We start from the raw sequence: 22,768 nt of genomic DNA, 5'->3' as shown, positions 1-22,768 counted from the left end.
CAGAGAATTGTCACCTTCCCTAGTAACCAGGCCACGTTGAATCCCTGAGGCAAGAGATGGGTGGTACCACAGGCCAAGGAGGAGCACGGTCTTCAAGCAGCCCCTGTGAGTGTCACCCTTACTAAGTGACCTAACGTGGATCAGTGAGGAGGTCTAACCACAGCTGAGACCACAGCGTGGTTCCCGAGTGTACACCCTCACGGGCTTACAGGAACTGAAAACTACAAGGTAATCGCTAAGAACCGAGTGTGCACTGACAAGAACACTGAGCAGTGTAATTACGTACTCCAAATCCATTCCCCAAAACCAACACAGTGCACTTCTTATTTGAAACAAGTGACTGGGGAGAAGAATTGCGAACGAGCTCCATTTCCTGTTGGGTTCTGATGACTCTCTGAGGCCCTTCACCGGCTGTCACTCCTAGACCTCCACCACCCGGTTTTGTTATTCGTTTATTAATTTTCAGACAGAATCTCGTATAGCTCTGGCTCTCCTCACCGCAAAGATTCACCTGCTTCTGGGATCAAGGCTTCTGCCTACGCCTGGCCAATCATTCCTTTTACTTTTTTTGTCCAAATCAGCTAAGATGCTGGGGACTGGGACTGCCTGACAACTGTTGGGCCTTATCAGGTGCCCTGGCTCCTTGGCTGTCGGCTAAGCTCCTAGCTAGCCTCGTTCCTGCCGGGCACTACTTTAAACAGTCTTGTAGCTGCCTCTGGGAGGCAACATAGCTGCTGCCGCTGAAGCAAGCTTGGCTCTGCCACCAACAGTCCAGACAGCCAGCACTGGGACTTTGTCCATCACAAGCCTCACACGTGAAGACATCCGTCAAACCTCCAGGGGCCATTCCACTCAGGCCAGAGTGGAAGCATGTCCCCGGTGGCCAGCCTGAGGCTAGTGCAAACAGTCCTCCATTGGTATGATGGTCCCCTGTGACTGGCACAATTATAGCCATCTCCTCTCTGACGCAAACATGAGGGACTGTACCTTACTAACAGTCCTGAAGGCCGGCTATCATTATACCAAACGCTAATGCTATACCTCCTTCCTGGCTGGAGAGGAAACCTTTCCTAGCTCCTGGGAGTTGCTCTCCCGTGTCCCACAGAAGGTTCTCCTTCAGAGGCCCTTCATTCCAAGTTTTGATCTTAGCAGCTCACAATGAACTGTGACACAGAGAAGAGCATGGAGGGAAGTGAACTGGTGGGGGCCGTGCAGTGACAACAGCAGTAAGACACTTGAAGACATCCGTCAAGTGACCAGAACTGACTGGGGCGCAGGAGACAAGGAAGGTTGTGAAGAGTGGAGAAAGAGAAACTGTGGGCCTGCCCTGTTACTAGAGGAGTTCCAGAGAGCCAACAAGATGTAACATCCAAGCATCTCTGATATCCTAGGCCTGAGAGACATCCATGCAACCCTGTAGGAGCTGCGGGTCTCAACTCAGGAGCTGTAAGTGCTGGGTAGGAGCCCTGCTGCCCATTGCTGCTAGAAACCCAGGATCGTAACAGTTGTCACTTGCCAGGGCTACTGGTCACCAAAGCCCCATCGAGATACCTTCATCCTGAGCATGTACAGCGACAAGTCTCACTGAGTAGCCTGGACAGGCTCCTGGCTCTCGGGGCCAGAGTGCAAGCCTTTGGGTCTGTTCAGGACCTAGGCCTTGGACACTTGAGGACCTGGGACTGCCAGCACTGGGAGTGTTCCTCCTTGCCATCTCGGTAGACCAGAAGGACCCCTGCTAACAGCCTGAGACCGAAAGCTTTAGCAACAGACCACATCCCTACCCATCCCACGAAGTAAACCCACACACTAACAGAAGGAGACCCGAGGCCATGTCCTGAGGGGAAGATGGAGACCCAAGGCCATGTCCTGAGGGAAGGTGGAGACCCAAGGCCATGTCCTGAGGGAAGGTGGAGACCCAAGGCCATGTCCTGAGGGAAGGTACCTTTCTCATCTCTACATCATGTGCTATCCACCGAATCACGGCCTCAAACACGTATCTTTCGTTGCCAACATTCAGCTTCTCAAGAGAGATCACTTCTTTAAGCTTCTGTGGACTGAGCTCCAGGAACTCCTCTGTGCTGCTGACGTCTCGGAAGTGGGTCTCCAGGTACTCGGTGGCCAGGTAGTGCACGTGGTGCAGGCAGTAATGCAGTGCAAAGTCCCGGATGCCGATGCAGTTCTCCGCTGCGATGCAGCCCTCCAAGAACTCACAGCACAGGGTTTTGAGGTCCGTCAGCAGCAGCAGGTCGGCTGCCTGCACGACATCTTGGATGGTGTCTTCGTTCAACCTGATCTGTAATGATCACCAACACTTTACAGCCGGAGCCAGCCAGCCAAAACAAAACAAACCCCAAACCGCTAACCCAGCAGTCTGGCCCACGGGAAGTCCCCAAGTACTTCTTTGGCTTCTAAAGATTTAGTTTTAACTACTATGTGTATGAGCACATGAATGCAGGAGCCTGCAGAGGTCAGAGGCATTGGATCCCCCTGAGCTGGAGTTACAGGCAGTTGTGAGATGCCAACATGGGTGCCAAGAACTAAACTCAGGTCCTCTGCAAGATTAGGAAAGCGCTCAACCACTGAGCCCTCTCTCCAGGTCTCCACTCTCCAGGGACATAGGTCAAAGATGATTAAGTATTGTTGACCATACATTGTACATCTTTCAATAGACTGAGGTATCATTGGGCCTTAAACTTGTTTTTTCTTTTTTTAAGCTTTATTTATTATGTATACAGCATTCTGCCTGCATGAAGAGGGATTCAGATCCCATTACAGATGGTTGTGAGCCACCATATAGTTGCTGGGAATTGAACTCAGGACCTCTGGAAGAGCAGACAGTGCTCTTAACCACTGGGCCATCTCTCCAGCAAGGGGCCTTATCTTCCAGCAGATATGTCTGATCTGTTTGGTTGTTTTTTTGTTTTTTTTTTTTTTTTTTTTTTGTCTGTGTTGAGACAAGGTTTCTCTGGGTATCCTGGGCTGTCCTGGAACTTGCTCTGTACAGCAGGCTGGCTTCAAACTCAGAGATCCTATCTTTGCCTCTTTTTTTTTCTTTTGTTTTTCTTTTTTTCTTTTTTTTGGAGCTGGGGACCGAACCCAGGGCCTTGCGCTCGCTAAACAAGCGCTCTACCGCTGAGCTAAATCCCCAACCCCCTATCTCTGCCTCTTGAGCGCAGAAATTAAAGGCATGTGCCACCACCACCTGGCTGTTACGTCTGACTTTTATGGCGTCTGTCCAGGATTGCCCCCATGTTAACATGATCTACTGTTGAGGGAACCTACCCACGTGCTCACATCTGCAACTCACACGAAAACCTGACTACTCATGGGAATTCTGCCTCCAGTGGAAATTGGCATTATCTCTTCCTGTCTGCCGAGGGGACTGCCCGGCGGGTACAAGCTTTGGATCTCCTCAGTAGCCCTGCTCAATGCTTCAGCCTCAAACCACCATGGATCAAACCCATAATGCGAAAGTTCCTCCCCTTATGACTCTTTACTTCTGATAAACTTTCTCCAGTTTCCTGACTGATGCTTCTCTCTCTCCCTGCTTCACACGTCTCTGTGCAGCTGTAAAGGACACCACACACAACTGAGCTCCCCAGGCCTCACTGCTTCACAAACAAGGGAGTTCAAGGCCCAGCAAAACCATTTTACCAGATTCTATGCACTTTCATACCACAGACTTAAAAACGTGGGCTTACCAATTGCCTCAGAAACAGCAGAGAACCATGGAAAATAAACATAAATAACTGTCTTCTTTTTTGATTTATTTTTTTTATTTTATGTGCATTTTAGTTTTGCCTATATGTATGTCTGTGTAAAGGTGTCAGATTCCCTGGAACTGGAGTACAGACAGTTGTGAGCTGCCATGTGGGTGCTGAGAATTGAACCTGGGTCCTTTAGAAGAAGTCAGTGCTCTTAAACACTGAGCCGTCTCTCCAGCCCACTTTTTCTTCTTTTTATGTATGTATTATTAAAAAGCCTTCATAAGATCAGGCTGCAGGCAAGACTAAAGGGCATTTTTTTTTTTTTTTTTTTGGAGCTGGGGATCGAACCCAGGGCCTTGCGTTTGCTAGGCAAGCGCTCTACCACTGAGCTAAATCCCCAACCCCCTAAAGGGCATTTTTAAAATTAATGTTTGATGCAGGAGGTCCTAATACCTTATGGGTGGGGCCTCATGCGTGCTGGGATGACTCTAGCATTCAGCCACATCCCCAGACCCAGGAATATACAATTTAGCCAGCAGAGAGGAAGCAACTGCAGACTATCTAATAAAATCCGTGAAAACACACTAAACCACATCCCCATGACACCTAATGCTAATTCGGGACTTTGCCATCCCTATGTTGCCACCTGTGTTCTAAAGTTTAAGCTGGGACAAATCCCAGCAGTCAATCTGCAGACAGTCCCAGGCTGTCACTGGCTGTGCTCACGACTGACTGACTTTGCCCTGCCAGTGAGAGCAGGCTGCCTGGCTCCTCCTGCCGCGCAGGGCTCCTAGGGTTTAAGGGCTCTAACTCCATTCATTTTTAACAATCACACATGTGCACACCGCTGCCTTATACTCAGGGAAGAGTTTCCCTAAACTGTGTTTTCCCAATGCTGTGAAATCACACCACACACTTCAACAGGACCAGAATCCCCAAGTGTGTAGACAGAATGGATGCATTTAGAGAAGACGGGCGATACACTCCAAACACTGGACGACTCATGGGGAGAACAGGTCTTTTAGAAAGGGGAGGCGGGAAACAGCAGTGGCGAAGGCGCCAATGGGTAGGGCAAAGGGCGAGATCTTGGAGAAAATGAGGCAGAACATAGTTTCACACACCTAAACATACAACACCCCACTCTGCTCTCTGGCCAGTATGCCTTCCTGATTTGTCTTTTCTGTTTGTTTTTTAAAGATTTATTCCTATTTGTGTGTATGTATGTGCCCACTTGCAAGTGTGCGTGCACATGCATGTGCACCGTGGAGGCCAGAAGATCCCCTGGAGCTGGAATCACAGGTGATTGTGAGCCACCTGTCACTGTGGGTGCTGGGGACCAGAGGAGCAGCCAGCTCTCTCAGCCACTGAGCCACCTCCATATCCCTGCTAAGTCTTAGGAGTCCTATGCTAGAACCTCCGTGCACAAAGAGCACAGGGCTGGGAGGCGAGGAAAAGAGAGGTTCGGTGGCTTACCATTTCCTGTCTGCATATTATCAGTCTCCAGAAACAATGTGGCATAGTGAGTCAAGGGAACGCAGGAGGACACAGCAGGGGTGGGGTGAAGCACATGACCACTATCTAAGGGTGGCTTTCAATGGGAGGAGCCTTTCGTTGCAATGCCCTACAAGAAAACTGTTTGTCTACAAGTCCCAGTGACAGAGACGCTTCTACTTCCATGAAGACAGAGAAGGTTCAGACAGAGTGGATATTGTGCAACACCAGATTCAAGATGGGGCAAGAGACGGTGCTGAAGGGTGTACCTCACTCTTCTAACCTCAGCCTGGAGGGTGGAGCTTGGTCTCTGACCTGTGTCGCTGCTTTAGAGACAGGGTCTGGGAGAGAGTGTATGTGTGGCCACCACCGAGGAGATGCCAAGAGATGCCCCGACGGCAGATGATGACATGGCAGTGCCACTCTGAAGGCTGCTAGGTCTCTGCCAGGTCTTGCCTGGGCCTCTCCATACCTGCCCACTGAAGATGTAATCCAGGATCTCTCTCATAACCGTTACCGATATCCCTTCAAGTTCAATCTTATAAGTAGAGCCGTCATCTTTTGGAGGATTATAGTTTAACTTTGTCCTAAGAAAGGGAAAAAATGTAAAATGTCTATGAACCAACAGAAGCAAGTAACATATATGCACTGAACGCTATATATAACACAACACATATTGGGTAGCAAACATACTCCACTCAGAAGAACTTAGCTTCAGATCAATACACGCAGCTTTAGCTAAAAAACCATTGGTCCCAGTACACAAACGCTACACCATCTTTGTCAAAGATTTGTTCTTAATTATACACATGTGTGCCCTGATGTGTGCAGGTGCTCATGGAGGCCAGAGTCATCAGATTCCCCCAGGAGCTGGAGTTATAAGAGTTATGAACCAACTGACATGGCTGTCAGAAGAAAGCCAAGGGTACAACACAATGAGACACTGTCTGTAAAAAAAAAAAATGGCGCTGGGAGATGGCTCATTGGAAAGAGCACATGCAGCTCTTTCAGAGGACCTAGGTTTGATCCGCACCGTCTACAAGGCCCCTCATAAGCGCCTGTAACTCCATCCCCAGATCAGACGCTCCCTTCTGGTCTCTGTGGGCACTGCATGCAAGTGGTGCACAGGCACGTTCAGGCAAACAATTAATATGCATAAAAGAAAAATAAATGGGAACTCAAAAAAGTAGAAAATACGCGAGATACCACAAGAAAATTGGAAGATGAACCCAGGAGGTTGGATTTAAGGTAGGACTGTCTCCTGGTCACAGACAAAAGCCCCTAACAAGTACTTGTGAGTGGAGAGAGACTCAGTCCAAGGTGGATCATTAGGTTGCCTGAGGATGCTGGAGTGGGGATGGATTCTCAGGAGCCCTCCGGAAGGAAACAGGCCACGAAGGAAGGGATGGAGGTCGGAGCAGCTGCCTGCTTTCTACATGGAAAGGCAGAATGCCTGGGAGAAAGAGAAGGCTGGGAGGAAGAAAGTGTGGGCGAGCGGGTGTAGCGGAATGAACTTTAAAGCCCAGTATGTGACAGGCAGAGGCAAGCATTCCTTTGTAAGTTCCAGGCTGGGGAGGGTAGGATAGTGAGACCTTGTCTTAAAACAAACAAAAGAGAAAAAAACCTACCCAAACGTAACACAACAAACACATAGCCCAAGAGAGTTGTTTGTTTTTTAAATCCAGGCTAGAATAGAGACATTTTCAGTTACACACGGTCACCAGACAACCCGCCAGCCTTTCGTTGAACGTGGTTGGGAAGTGTGTCCCAGCCTACCAAGGTAAACCCGGAAAGAAGGCGTGCACACAGAGAAGACACTGTCACTCAGCCTGCAAGAGCAGAGGAAGCAAAGGTCAAGGGTGAGGAGCAACCCCTGGGTCAGCGGCCAGGTGGCAGCACAGGAGGCCCTGCTGACGGAGGGAGGAGGCCCTGCTATGGCTCCGAAGGATCTGTAAAGCAGGTGTTCGGACAACGTTGTTCCCTTGATGTTTAAATCTCTTGACTACTTACTAACCTGTCTTTCTGAGCTAGTGTTTACTGGGCCACCCTCCACTCGGGTCTATCCATATGCCTGATAATAAAAAAGAAGTGTCAGGGCTGGAGAGATGGCTCAGTGGTTAAGAGCAATGACTGCTCTTCCAGAGGTCCTGAGTTCAAATCCCAGCAACCACATGGTGGCTCACAACCATCTGTAATGGGATCTGATGCCCTCTTCTGGTGTGTCTGAAGACAGCTATAGTGGACTTACATATAATAAATAAATGTTTAAAAAAAAAGAAAAGGAAGTGTCAGACCACCTTCAGTCAAGAGACGAGTTGAGCAATACCAAAGCATCCCAAATGGACCTGTGCAAGCAAGCCTGTCTCCCAGCCACCTTTCCCTGACGTGTGTCAGAGTCACTGTGTGGATGGCTCGGCCATTCAGCTCCCAACTCACCTTCTGCCTCCTCTGTCAAAGTGGGCCAGGTCTTTTAAAGCACTTTCCCCTTAAGCGAGGTGACATTCAGCACATCAGGAGAGGGCAGTGAAAACAAAACAAAAGAAAGGAAACTGCAAGACAAGACGGCCATGCTTCCTGGTTCTGAGTTATGGCCTGGGAGGCTCCCACAGTGCGGATCTCATGTCTCAGGCTCCTAAGGCCACCTTCAGTCACCTTCCCTCTTTTCCAAGCACCTTAGAAAATCAATTTCCAGCAAGTTCCACCAGTGAGCCACAGGCATGTCCTGGGCAAGGTCAGCTTGGAGGCTGTGGCTGCTGCTTGGATCCGTCACTCCTTCATTTTAAAGGTTCCTTTTTGACTCCCCAAACTACTGCTACCCCAGGCTCCTGTTATAATGAATGTCTTTCATACTTTGTTCAGGGTCAGGGAAGACAGCTCAGCAGGTAAAGAAGCCTGGAGATCTGATGGACAGACAGAAACGACTTCTGCAAATTGTACTCTAATCTCCATATGTGCTGGGGCACACCGACCGGGGCACACCCACTCACCCTCTACCCATTCCTGAATAAGTGAGATGAAAAAAATTAATAAAGTTCAGAGAGTCAAAACCGGATAGTGGTAGCCACAGCACACACCTTTAATCCCAACACTCAGGAGGCAGAAGCTGACAGATCTCTGAGTCTGAGGCCAGCTTGGTCTACAGAGCTAGTGCCAGGACAGCCAGGGCTACACAGAGAAACCCTGTCTGAAAACAAAACACCATAGCATGAGAGAGAGAGAGAGAGAGAGAGAGAGAGAGAGAGAGAGAGAGAGAGAGAGAGAGAAGAGAAGAATGAATGAATTACAGTTAGAAGCATTAACTGCTCTGGCAGAGGACTTGGGTTCAGGTATCAGAGCCCATTGGCTGCTCAGAACTATCTCCTAACTCCTGTTTTAGGGGAGTCAATATCCTCCCTGTTCTGGTCTCCTTGGGCACAGTTACATATACAGTGCACATTCATACATACACACAGGAAGGCAAGGTACTCATAAACAAACCTTAAAGTAAATAAACCTTTAAAACAAAAAGCGCTCTAAACTTTCATGTCCAAATTACCGTGTGGTTGCTCTGACCTAGATGGAGAAGCACAAGGCTGTTAAAGGTGTGCTTAGCTGGGGGAAGTTCCCTCACCTTAGTGCGCTGCTCAAAGGTCTGGGTGTGCGGTGTGTGTTGCAGATGGGTGAGAGAACTATGGTTTATTTAAAGTGATGATGAACCGTGTTTTAAACGCACCTGTCCTTCTATCCTAACCCTGCCCACCCCCCCCCCCCACAGCATGGTCTGAGCACACTTTCCTGTGACCTCCTGAGAGACTCGTCCCAGGCTGCTCCACGGCCGAGCGTCTGCAGACTCCTTCAGGGACGGGAACACTGCTCCCACCAAGACAGCTACACTACCCCTTCTCCACGACAGACACACAGCCACAGGTTCAAATTCTTATGTGTGTATGTGCATGTGTGTGCTCATGTGCCTATGCATGTGTGAGTCCATGTCCTAGCTTCCCTTGACAGGGCTCGTGGATTTCTAGCTGGCCTCAGACTCGCTCAAAGACAAACAGTCTTGTGATCCCCCTGCCTCCACTTGCGGGGTGCTGGACCCACAGGTGTAGTGCTGCCTCCCAGGGCTTTCTACACATCAGGCAGACACTGCCAACTGAGCCACATCCAAGCTCCTCTACTAAGCTCCCAGGCCCAAGGCAAGAATTCTTCCAACCACTGTGAGCCTACCAGGAAACTCAGCAGGTTTGGACGGAAAAAATGATGCTCTAAATGCCTCCCAAGACTCAAGTGTTGAAGTGACAGTCCCTATTGCAACCAGTGTCTAGGGCCTTTGGGAGAAGACTGGATCCCGAGGCCTCTGACCTCATGGGTGAGCCAACCCATTTGTGGACTCACAGCTTTATGGGTTGGTGAAGGAGCCTTTCTTCAGCTTTCTCTGACAAGTGTTCTTCTAGGACGTTCAGCCTCAGCAGATATAAGCAACCATGGACTGAAGAAATGAGCACACTTTTCCTTCTTCTAAGTTGATTTTTTGGGGTGTTTAATCCCAGCAATTGAAATGTAACTAACACCATGGTCAACTATTATTTGTAAAGCACTCTGAGCTGTTAGTTACCATTGAAGGGATGCCAGGAAAAAAGGCCACCAGATGACTTCAGGTGCAACAGAGCTGAGAGAATCAGCTACCTAGGCAGGACTTTCTAATAACTTGATCTGATGCCCTCTTCTGACCTCTGTACACACATGGTGCACATACACACATGCAAGCAAAACACTCACATATAAGAGTCATGGAAGACGGTCTGACAGGACAGTAACAAGCAGGAACGAAGGGGCTTTTCTTCTTTGCTGATGCAAACACTCATTTCTAATAAAGGAAATACACTCAGGCAGAACACAGGGAAAGGTGATGTCCGCGGAGTTGAGGTGCTGCAGTCTGGGGTGATTCATGGTATGATTCCCACAGCTACTATGATTCACGTCACCTGGGACTCTGCAGCTATGAGGCAGGCCTTCTGAGGCGCTTGGGAACAGCCTGTGCCAGCACTCTTTACCCCGAATTAGCAAACTAGTCATTTATTCTTTTGGAGAATTTGTTTTACAGATGACCCTCTCTCCCCCACACTCCTTTTTCTGTTTTTGTGAGAGTTCAGAAAACACACACTCACTCACACACACACACACACACACACAGGTAGGGGAAGGGTTTAAGGCAGTGAGAGTCTGTGTGTGACACAGTACTAGCAAACACATGTATTCACACATTTGTGTAAGTGTACAAATTACACACCCACCAGAGGGAGCCCAACGTGAGCCACGGTCTGGGTTACTATGCAATGCCAACACAGGTTTGTTAGATGAAACACATGCCCCACATTCTGCTGTGAGCTTACAATTACCCTAAGACATGATCTGGCTAAGAAAATGTTTTTCTAAAGTTATGTCTGAATTTTTTAAAGTTGTATTTTGTGCACATTTACATGAGGCCAGAAGAGGGCCCTAGAGTCCCTGGAACTGGAGTTACAGGTTGCAAGTTGCCTGACTTGGGAGTTGGGAACCTAACTTAGATTCTCTGGAATATAACCAGACACTCTTTTTTTTTTTTTTTTTTTTTCAGAGCTGGGGACCGAACCCAGGGCCTTGAGCTTGCTAGGCAAGCGCTCTACCACTGAGCTAAATCCCCAACCCCATAACCAGACACTCTTAACCAGAGTTACCTCTCCAGTCCCTAACATCTGTTTTGTGCTTTTTCCCCCCTCTGAAGATCTTTTCTGGTTCCCACTTGAGGTAGTATCATTTGTTGCTAATATTTCAATCAACAGATGATACCAGTACCCTCTGACACAGTCCTTAGATGGCACTGTCTCTAGTAGGAACACAACCGCTAGCCTCCCAGCTCCTCCCACAGTCATGGGGGAAGAGCATTCACCTTGAGAACCACAGAGTGACAGAGCTCTCAGCAGGACGCGTAAGCAAGAGGGGCTGTGCACTGGGAACTAGAGACCCAGGCCGGCTTCACACACAGTTCCACCACTTCTAGGTGAAACAGGAAATCTTAAGCCACAGTAGGAGACTGACCATGAACAACAGGGCCTGTCCAAGGAGCTGCCTGTGTGGTGTTAAAGAGGAGGAGGGAGGGGTTGGGGATTTAGCTCAGTGGTAGAGCGCTTGCCTAGTAAGCGCAAGGCCCCGGGTTTGGTCCCCAGCTCTGGAAAAAAAGAAAAAAGAAAAAGAAAAAAGAACAAAAAAAAAAAAAAAAGAAAAATACCTCAAAGAGGAGGAGGGAAAGAAAGTGCTGTGGGACTCTGAATGCCACGTTTATAAAAAACTTATGTGTGAATGTGTGTGCATCTGTGTGGCTAAGTGCATGAATGTGTGGGTAGGTGTCTGTGGGGTACAGAAGAGGGTGTTGGGTCCCCTACCCCTGAGTTGCAGGTGGCTGTGAGTCACTAGGCATGGGTGTTGAGGATGAATTCAGTCCTGTGAAAGGGCAGCAAGTATACTTAACCACTGAACTGTCTGTGCAGTTCACCAATGGCGTTTCAAAGGATGGCGTCCCAACAGTCTGTGTGCTGTCCCCTCACTCCTCCATCGGACTGTTTTTCCCCAAGAAGCATAGTGTTTATTTCCTTCCCACAATTTCTCTCACAGATCTTGTGAGTCACAACTGAAGGACTTTATGAGTAGGTCCCTGGACTGACCTCACAGAACCTGCTGGAGAGCCACTATGGAGAATCAGATATCTGGGTCTTATCCTAGACCAACTAGGTCAGCCTTAGATTGCACAGTAAGTGTAAGATACACCATAGCTCTGGCCCACTCCTGCTGCCCAGATGCTTCTGGGGCCTCTCCCCCACAGCTGCATGCTAGGTGTGCCCAACACCCACGATAGCAGCCTGCACGCCCGTCCTCACCATCTCTTCCCTGCTTTTATTTTCCTTCACAGGATTGTTCATCTCCTAATGAACTGCACCTGCTTTCCCTAACTGCCATGAAAACGGACTGTTCGCACCTTGCCTGTGATGATGACACAGCCAACCCCACGGGATCTAAAATTAGATTATGTCAGTCCCCTAGCCTGTGAGGGATCATCTACATTAGGTTAACTGAGGTGGAAGACCCTACCTCTGGGTGGCACCATCCATGGTCTGGGGTCCTGCACTGATAAAAGGCGGCGAGCTGAGCACCGGCGTGCTCTGTTTCCTGACTGTGGATGCCACAAGACCAGCTGCCTCAGGCTCCAGGCCTTCAACGTCACAACTGACGGTAACTGCAAACCGAGGGCCTGAGTAAACCTTTCTTTCCTTAAGCCAGGGACTTACATTACAGCAGCAAGAACAAGAACCAATGCACTGCCCTGCCCCACACCAACATTCCTGGTATTTGAGACATAAAAACTTGGCCTGCAGCACGTGACAAGGGTGGGAACCGATAGATTCTGACCCCGAGGAATCAGTGGCTGAAATGAAGTGACCACAGCTGCTGGGGCAGGGCACAAGTGGCCAGCAGAGCAGCTGAGAGCATTCACCATTACGTGTGGCATGCCCAGAGGCGATGTCCTCCACAGCTCCCCAGGCGCACTGCAGTCTAATGTGCAAGCACTCTGCTACCCCCTGGGCTGATGCACTCACACGGGAGCTGCCCTGTAGGGCTGGCTGGGAAAGAAGCTTTCATCTGAGGGTCAGCTAGCCATACCTCATCTTTCTGTGCTTCCATGTCCCCGGTCACCGTCACCAGGGGCCTGCTGGGAAACCTAGGCTTATAATGTGATACAGACTCCGAAAGGTTTCGAGAGCTCTGACCTTAGTTCAGGTGCTGTCCTGACAACTAAGAGGCCCACCAGGTCCCACAGAGGTTCAGAAGCAGCTCCTGCCACAGCTGTGGCCCCACCTCCCCGACATCCTCTCCAGGCTGTGACACTGGCACAGGCACAGGACACCTTTCCCTCTCCTCAGGGAGCCTGGTCTCCACTGCCAAGAAGGAAACATAGCACTGGCTTTGCTCTGATGCTACACGAGATGATCAATGTTTATCTTTGAGAGTTAGTGACTTGAAGGAACATGGAATTTACCGTAAGGAGGCCACATTTTCTGAAGAGAGACTGTGGGAACTCAGCACACATTACAACTTAGTAGAGGGTTGGGGAAAGAGCTGTGGTGAAGCGTCTACCAGAGAAGCATGAATGAGACTCTGGGTCTGGGGCCTCAGAACCTACACAAAAGCCATGTGTGGTCATGCCTCTGTGCCCAGTGATGGGGGTTGAGGGTAGTAACAGCCAACTGGTGGGGCTGAGAGACTTTGTCTTAAAAATATTAAATACTTAAAGAAAATGTATGTAAGTGTATTGATGTTTTGCCTACCCATTTCCCAGAGACCAAAAGAGGGTGAAGGACCCTCTAGAACTAGAGATGGCCGTGAGCTGCCGAATGGGTACTGGGAACTGACCCTGGGTACTCTGAAAGGGTGGTTCATGCTCTCATCAGCTGAGCTCTCTCTCCAGCTCCTTTACAATGTATCTTGACCAAACCTGCCCTCCAAGCCCTCTAGACCCCACAATACATGCTCCTCCTACCATCACGACCTTTCTAAAATACCCAATAACCACTGAGCTCGATTAGTGCTGTCTGCTCCTAGGCAACCTACCAGGCGTCACATCCCTTTAAGGCACAGCCCCCCTTTCCCCAGGGAACATCAACTGCAAGAGCTCCTCAGCTTAGGCGAAGCCCGCTCATCTACTCCGGCCTTGCTGACAGCCTGGTCCTGTACAGGTACAGAGCTGCTGTGAGGTCACAAGTGTCCACAAGAACATTCCACAGTACTCCTCCAAATCCTCCAGCTCTTGGGCTCTTTCTGGCCTTCTGCAATGTTCCCTGAGCCTTGTAGGAGGCGATACAGATGGAGAGATCCTGTCTGAAAAGGTAGGGTGGGGGCCATAGTGGATCATTCCTGGCATTGCCTCTGGCCTCTAGCATGTGCACACACGCACACATGTGAACTACACGTGTAACACACACACACAGGATGCTATGGGAACATCTAGACTGTTTGGGACAGGGAGGTAGCAGGCAGCAAACATGGCATCCCAGGAAGCATAGGAATGAGCGCTCACAGTGATAATGACTCCAAGCACAGCCACTCCACTGAGAGAGAGGCAGCCGTGACCCCAGCAGCACAGACTGCTCAGCTCAGTCTTATGCAACTACTCCTTCCTTGTCCCTGTGAGGTCCTGACAACGTCAGAGAGCCAGCCAGTACTTCCCACTCTAGCAGCTATGGCAACAGCACTTCTAAACAAAGTGTCAACAAGATCAGATGTGCTGTTGACTCTGGGAGTCTGTGTTTTAACTCCCTTGTGTCAACTGGTACAGTCCACAACTCCCTCCTTGGCAGCCTGCTCGAGTCTGCTCCTCCTCTGGATGGTCCTCTTAGTAAACTACTATCCCTGTCCAGCTCTGCACGAAGACAAACCAATAAATACCAGGGGAAGGTGTTACAGACTGTAGGCGGATGCTGAAACCAGCAAGACAGTGGGTAACTACCAACTCCCAGATCTACTTCCTGGTTACCGAGAGAAAGCTGCTTAGGCCAGGAGATGTCTCTGTGACCTGAGTCTGCTAGGGTTGGGACACCCCTGATGGCATGCAGTTTTAGATCTGACACACCCAGAGACTAAGCTCAGCCCAAGCCGAGGGGCACCATAGGAAGCAACTAGTTCTCACCCGGCATCAAAGTCATGACATGTAGGAAAAGCTGAGGAAACACCACAGGACACTCGTCTGTGATGCTCACCATCTTTTCATGGTGTTTGCATATGTGTGTGTGTGTGTGTGTGTGTGTGTGTGTGTGTGTGTGTGTGCACGTGTGTGTGCACATGCATGGGTTTCTTTCTGTGTACCACCTCAGTGCAGGCACTCACAGAGGCTAGACGAGGGTGTTGATCCTCTGGATCCAGAGCTACTGGCCACTGAGTGCTGGGAACTGAACTTGGGTCTCCTGCAGTAAGTGCTCCTGAGAGTAAGGGGTCTGTCTCTCCAGTCCCCTTTCCTTGTCCTTGATTCTGACTCTGCTGAGCTGCCCAGGTACCTTGGACAGCATCCCTTAAGTCAGAGTTGACTCATTTGTATGATTATGTTGTGGCTGAAGCGTGGCAGGGATGCTCCAGAAACACAGAGGTCCCCTGATCCATGGGGGAGAACCTGCCTCCTACTGGTCAGTTGGGTAAATGGCTCTGACAGGGTTCGCCACTGCAACAACTCGCTTTCCTTTCATAGGTAATTAACACGTTGAAGATCATTTGGAAAAATATAAAAATCCATTGATTTTCCTCAGACTCTTGCCCAGTGACCCAGTACCTGGGGTCTGCCTGCAACAACTACTACCACTGTCAAGGATAGTGTCACCCCCATTATATCTCTGTCTACCTTCCCGTCTCTCCCACAACATACACACTGGGGTCTCTTTTAGGTTGCCTAGCCTGGCTTTGAACTCATGATGCTCTTGTTTCAGCCTCCTGAGTGCTTAGCTTCAAGAACTTTCTATTTCAGTTCCCTTTACGGACATTCGCTGAGATTGTTTTGTGAGGCACACTGCATCTCCTGTCCCATTTGTAAATACGCTTGCTCATTCATTCATTCCCTCGCAGACTCACGCTGGCTGTTAGTTTGTCCCGGCTGTAACTCAGCATGGTCTTCTGCTGCCCCAATCCTGTAGCCCAGCCACTACAGTTTCTGAGGCTGGCTCTTTTTGGTCCTTCCCCACTTTCTGGCACAAGGCACTTCAGGCTTATGGAGTAGTTTTCCTGCCTTGGCACCAAGCCAACTAGGTCTCTGAAGACATTAGAGTTTTAAATGTCATCTGATTCTACCCTGGAAACCTCCCTCTGGCGGCAGCAGGGTGGAAGACAGATGGCGACGGTGAGTGGAGGAGACAGGCCAGTGGGAGCCCACACAGCTCGGGGCCAACAGAAGCTGGAGGCTGAGTGGGCAGTTACGGCCGGGAGGAGACAGAGTCCAGAAACCAGAGGGCAGAAGGGCTGTGTTGGCGTCACTTAGATGCTGAGGGAAAGCAGGGAGAGAGCCTCTTTGCCAGCAGCTCTCGGATCTCTCCTGAGGAGCCTGGTATATATTAAAGGTGATGGAAGGGGTCAGCAAGGTGGCTCAGTGGGTAGAGTCCTGTGAGCCCGATGGCCTGATTCCGTCCCTGGAACCCACACGAAGGTGGAAGGAGAGAATCATCTCCACAAAATTGTCCCCTGACCTGCACACCCTTGCCGTGGCATGTGTACCACTCCGTCATATACATACCTAAATATTATATGTATATATAAATTCGTAAAAAATTTGAAGGGAAATAAGGGTCTGAGGAGATGGCTCAGCGGGTAAGAGTGTTTGTTTTTATGGTAGGAAGACCTGGTTCAAATCCCGAGCCACTCAACGGACATGGCTCTGTGTGCCTGAAAGCCCAGGGTTTGAGGGCAGAGATCTTGCCTTAAAAAGTCCGTAGGCGGGGTTGGGGATTTAGCTCAGTGGTAGGCCCTGGGTTCGGTCCCCAGCTCCAAAAAAAAAAAAAAAAAAAAAAAAAAAAAAAGTACGTAGGCAACAACGGATGAAAACGCCTGACACACAGTTTACATGGAAGGAGCAGTGTGGCCACCAGGGGTGAAGGTGGCCATGTATAGCTAAGTGACCTTTGGCTTGGGGCAGGGGAGAGGGCAGCAGGTGTCTTGGCACAGCTAGTGCCGCTGTAGGGGAAGGGGACAGAGTAAGGTCAGAACTCTATGCCTGACCACATACAGGGACAGGAAGGAGAGCCAGAAAGTCGACTGTGGGGGAAACAAGACAAAAGCCGTCACTGGAGCGTAGAGGCGGAATGTCAAGAACGTGATGGGCAGCGATGAACAGGCCAAGGAAGGGAAATGTATTAGCTTCCCCTTCGTCTGGAGATTACATTCCACAGCTCTTCAAGGAACAGACAGGTTCAGTGGAGCCATGAAAGGCACGTTTAATTGCAGAGTGAAGGCAACAGGGGGCTTACACTAAGAGCTGGCTCCTCAAGTCTTAGCTAGGAAGTGGAGGCCAGACACCGTCAGGAGGAACAGTCACTGTGCTTCTCACTGGGGCACATGTGAGGGCAGGCAATGTGAAGGCAGGTACGCTTTCCAGTAGGGACAGGGATTCAGAGAGATTAGCATGACAAGGAAAGGAGACAGAACACAGAACAGAAGCTTGAAGGAACAGGTTCCGGGTAAGTGAAGGGTTGGCGGCATCCACACTGAGTGCGGAAGACGGTAAGGCTCACACAAAACAGTCAACAGAGGGCCTCGGGCCAGTGACAGTGAAGCTTCCCACACAGGCAGAGGGACTGGAGTTTGGACCCCCAGAACCCGTGTAAAACGCTGAGTCCGGGGTGGCGAGTAGCTGCTACCCTAGCTCTAGAAGGGTGGAGACAGGAGGATCCCTGCGGTTCACCGGAAGCCAGTCTAGCTGAATTGAGGGGCTCCAGTTCAGTCAGAGACCTTGTTCCAAAAGATAAGGTGGAGAGCAACAGATACCCAAAGTCAACCTCTGGTCTCAGCGTGGGTCATCGCTTGCACGCACACACACACACACACACACACACACACACGCACACGCACACGCACACGCACACGCACACACACACACACACACACACGCCTTAGATAAATAAGTAAAGGAAGGAAGGAAGGAAGGAAGGAAGGGAGAGAGAGAGCAATGGAGGAAGACACTGAATGCTGACCTTGACCTCTACACACATGTGACACATGTGCAGAGGCACTACACATGGGAACATGCATAACACAGATAAACAGAGCACCATGTTTATGTTTCTGCCCCAAAACTTAAGGCTCTAACCCTGTAACAGAAAGGGTGGCAAATTCTACCTTGCTGCCTGTTTCTTTAAGACCTTTGAAGGAAGAATTTTTGTCTTCAAAATGTGTTAGGACAAACAGCAAGGATACACAACAGAAAAATTACAGGACCCTTCCAAGATAACATGTCTGACCCTTAAAGGGGTCATGATTTTAAAATTTCTAGAGAGGCAAAATAATGGTTTTGCAAACCCACTTCCAAAAGTGCTAAATAATCATGACAGGTCTTCTTAGAAATGAGCCCTGTGTCACCCTCGTCCTTAGAAGACGGCACAGTCTCCCTCGTCAGGCATCAGACAGCAAGAACGAGTCTGGCTCAATCATCCACCGAGAGAGAATACAGGTCCTCAAGGTCAGTTCCTGATACCCACAAGACACAGAGCAGAGGGGAGCTCGGGGTTTTCTGATGGGATCGCAGGGTCACGATTCAGGGGGAGAAAGCGGAAACGGGAGCATCGACCGAGAGAATGCTGTATGATGCAGCAATACAGAGCCCGGAAAGCGAGAATTATGTGAGCTTGCTGTGGTAGCTCATGCCTGCAAGGAGAATGAAGTGGGAGGATTGCTGTGAGTTAGAGGGCGTTATGGGCTACGGCATGAGACCCCGTCTCAAACAAACAAACAAACAAACAAACGAACACACTGCCCCCTACATGGCTATGGGCATTTTTATTGAGACAGGAAGAGTTGATGTGAAGTAAGTTCCAGGGAAAGCGTGAACACAAATAGTGTGCACACAGACATGACTCCAGCATCACACCAGCTCACCACTCACGACCAGAAATAAACTGAGCTCAGCTCTCACAGCATCTTCTTTTTACACATGGGAAATGCATTTTCTAAATTTAAGTACAGTTTTTGTAATTTCCTAGTCAGTCAGTAACATTTACATTTTCAAAGACAAGTCTGGAAAATGCATGCTAGATTTCAAGATGAGCTCAAAGGCACAATGGTGAGCCAGCAACTTCTGAAGCGAATTCTTCTAGAATGAAGCAAGCCAGAGGCTGGCTTTGGTCACACCCCAGTCTTCTGAAAACACAGGCGAGAGACACAGTCATGACGAGACATGCTAACACTTCCAGATTTTCTCCTTGAGAATTATTTCTCAAGATGTCACTGAGAAGTGGCTCCTTCAGTGACCTTGAGACCTCATGCAAAGGGTTATGCCAGAAGTATAGCTCTTTGCTTTGGCTACTGTGTATATTACATTTCTTTCTTGTAGTTCTGAAGGCCAAGAGGCTGAAGACAGGTACCAGGGGCTCAGGCTGCTCCTGGCTCGTCTATGCAGTCTATCTTACTTGTGTTTGTATAGCAGACAGAGAAATGGAATGGGGGTTGGGAGGGAGGGATGTGGGCTAACTGCTCCCTCCCTCCCTCACAAAGAGCTCCCCGGGTTTTTCTTTGCTCCAGTATACAAATGGCACTAAATATCACAGACACTCCACATCCTGGCAGCGGGTTCGAATTTCTCTTGCTCTCCATTTTCTCTTTCCAAATGGAGCAGTGAGGAGGAGGAAGAGGAAGAAGAGGAGAAGGGGGCAGGGAGCAGGAGAGGCGAAAGAGAAGGAGTGGGATTTATGGCCTTTCAAACACAGCAAGCCTCCTGAATAGACACAGGGGACAGCAGAGGTTCCATGAGTTCATCCTCTCAGAGGAGTTCAAACCGGAGCGCTGTGTGAGCTGTAAGGGCTGTCTGCGCTGTCTGAGTAGGAGCAACAGAAGCTAGCGCCTCACACGCTTGGAGGGGGCTCCAGGACCAGCCTCCACTTGGCGGCACTGCGCTCCAGCTCCGAGCCACCTCTTTGCTCTGGCAGCTCCTTAATTTATAACCCGCTGCTGTAACTGTCTCCAAACAACTTGAGGCTGCACATGGCTTTCCAAAGCGTTGTCAAGGGAATGAATGCTTCTCCACCAAATCCCCAGCCCTGCCGGGACAGTGGCTCTCTCACTGCTGCTACTGCTTCTGAATACAGTTTGGTCTCTTCCCCATGGCCTCTCAGCACCAGAGCTGACCATGTTGTTGAACAGCACCTCAGCCCTCCCCACCCCCATCAGTTACTCTTTGTGATACGATGGCTACTCTGTCTTCCTTCCACACCTATATACTCAGCCACGGAGCGAAAGGTTTTGGCTGAAAGTTTCAACTTCCAGGGTGGTACACACAGCATCTTGAGGGCCAGCACCAGCACTGACAGGTCACACCCACCTACCTCTCATACATGCATGGCCCACTTATGCCTCTAGCGCCTCGGGTCTGGAAATACAAAATCATGGGCTTTCAAAGCAGCCAGCCCACTGTCTGTTCCCTCTGCTGGACCCAGGACTGATGGAGGGCAAGCTGGAGCACTCTGCCACACACGGAAGGGGCCTGTGCGAGGGAGGAAATGATTCGACAGTGCTGGAAAAAAGTTGTCGACAGAGGGGTAATTGAAGCAGGCACATGTGTGCATGCACACATGCGTGCGCACACGCACTCATGCATGTGTAGGGCAGAGGCCGGGGTTTTGTCACTCTCTGCCTTGTTTTGAGGGATGAGGTACCTCACTGAACCTGGAGCCTGCCAGCTCAGCAACAGGGACTGGCCAGGGAGCTCTGGTAGCCCTGCGTCTCCACCTTCCCAGTGCTCCCACAGCAAGCACTTTGCTCTCCGAGCCATCTGAAGCAGGTCTTGAAGAATGGACATGAATTTACCCACCTGAAAGTATCAGGGGGTCCAGAAAGGCACAAGCAGCCACAGGTCAGTCAGGAGCCACATATGCACTAGGGCGAGGCTCCGATGGACGGCTATCTACTGGCCTCAACAGCTATGCTCTTCCCATTCTGTCTTAAGTCTAGGTCCCCCACCCTTGCACTGAAATAGGAGCCAGCTGATTTCTCCTCAAGCCTGACATCAGCCATGCCTAGGGCCTCCCCCTTGCCATGGGCTGAGAACTCCATTCTCCCCCTTGCCGGGTCACAAGAAGACACCACATTCCAGTAGACATTCTGTACTGATAACAGCTTAGGACTGAATAAGAACCTAAGCCAATGAGACCTGGTCTTCTAGAACACTCTGCCTCCCTTCCCTCTGTATGCACCCTCCTGTCCTGCATGGTCACAGACCTGTTCTACATGAACACCCCCACAGACCCATCTCCCCTCTCTCCACACCTGGCTCACACACGGCTTTCTTCACCTGAGATCCCAGGAGGAAGTCCTTTGACCTCCTACAGCTAGGAACACCTGCGTGTTAAACACAGCCTTTGTTCCACATCAGGAGGTTCTACCCTCTGCGGCAGTCCTGTAGAGGGCCCTAACCTCATACGGCATCAGTGATGTGAGCACTTTCCATGGGTGGAAATGCAGACATCATCAGTGAGGTAGGGGACCACTTTGGTGCCTCCTTTTCTTCTCCACCAAGCCCCAATGCAGAGATCACCAATTCAGCCCCTTTGTTCCATCTACCGTCCAGCCCTAGTCCAGGGTACCCTATGTTCCATTAGAAAAACTACAATAGCCTCATCAAGGGCTCCTGCCCAGACTCCTCTAACCTGTTCTCAAGTGACCTTGAGAAAAGTGTATAAACAAGACTACAGACTGTCTTTCCAAGAAGCTGCCAGTGCCATTCACAATCCATCAGCTCTACATGAGCTCAGTGATATGAATGTGCCCTTTTGTTCCCACCTTTACTCTGCCACTTCCTAAGACAGGGAAGTATCACCTTATCTAGGGGCAGCGTGCCACCAGCATGCCTCTGGGACCACAGGCATGGTGGCCCTCTGCTCTGCTCTGCTCTGCAGACACCCTGCCCCAACTGCTGGTTCTGACCCAGCACCACTGCCCCCTGCTCTTCAGTTTAGATGTCTCCTCCCTCACAGGTACTTCTAACAGAACAAGTTCCTCGAAGCATCCCCAAAGCACACACTCCCTCCCCCTCTGCCTACAGACTGTGTACTGTGGCTTCCCATTGGAGACTTCACAGGCCCTGGAACGCTGCCCGCCTGGCTCAGGGCAGGGCTGCATACAAACACAAAAGAAAAGGTTAGCAAGCCAGTTGCAGCACACCAGTCGGTCTTTCTTGCCACATAGGGATGGGTGCTTCCATTGTACCGGAGGTCTCACAGAGACCGTCACTGTTTGCAACGAGATTTCAGAAGTGTCCATCAGTAAACAGAAGTTTCCTCTGTCATTCCTGACCTTAACCCCTCTGCTAGACGCTGGGACCACACTATGAAAAAAGTGAACACCCAAGAGAGTTTAAAGTCTCAGATGTGTTTATTCTTTCACTAGCTCCACAGAGGTAGAAAAGTAGAGCCAGCCTAGAGTTCCAGGTACCCAATCTTTGCTTTGACCCTGTTGCTGGAGGGCAGTGAATACCCAGTCAAATGGCAGGAAGGGCGACCCTGTGTGCCCTGGGAGAGCAGGGACCAGCACACTGTAGCTGCCAAGACTTGGGATTACTCCTGGATGTACCTGCTGACGGTGGTCTGGCGCTGTTTTCAGCCTCCTGAACAACTGACGCAGATCCCATCGAGGCCCCCCCGTTAGCTGTACCAGATACAGGGCACAGGGCACTTCAGGCGGCACTCCTCCCCGTCAGCACATGTGCGAAGGCTAGGATGACACTTGTGAACAATGCTGACCATAATGGTGGTAAACACTGTCCCCGGAACCCTGGCTCCTATAGGAGCCAGAAGGAAGCAGTGACTTCTTGCTCCTGGGTA

General features: G+C 50.1%; 1 protein-coding gene across 1 annotated transcript in view; it reads right to left on the bottom strand.

Annotated features, from left to right (window-relative positions):
* Window positions 1-22,768, bottom strand: part of Gan (gigaxonin) — a 47,397-nt gene that overhangs the window by 16,435 nt on the left and 8,194 nt on the right. The window contains exons 2-3 of the mRNA XM_032887822.1: window positions 5,671-5,785; window positions 1,943-2,293 (exon numbers count right to left, since the gene is read on the bottom strand). Of these exons, the coding sequence (XP_032743713.1) occupies window positions 1,943-2,293; window positions 5,671-5,785 (466 nt within the window). The remainder of the gene's footprint in view (window positions 1-1,942; window positions 2,294-5,670; window positions 5,786-22,768) is intronic.

Source organism: Rattus rattus, chromosome 17 (assembly GCF_011064425.1).
Source record: "Rattus rattus isolate New Zealand chromosome 17, Rrattus_CSIRO_v1, whole genome shotgun sequence".
In the NCBI taxonomy this organism is placed as follows: Eukaryota; Metazoa; Chordata; class Mammalia; order Rodentia; family Muridae; genus Rattus; species Rattus rattus.
Note: the sequence above shows the minus strand (reverse complement) of the source record. Positions and strands in the feature narration are given on the sequence as shown.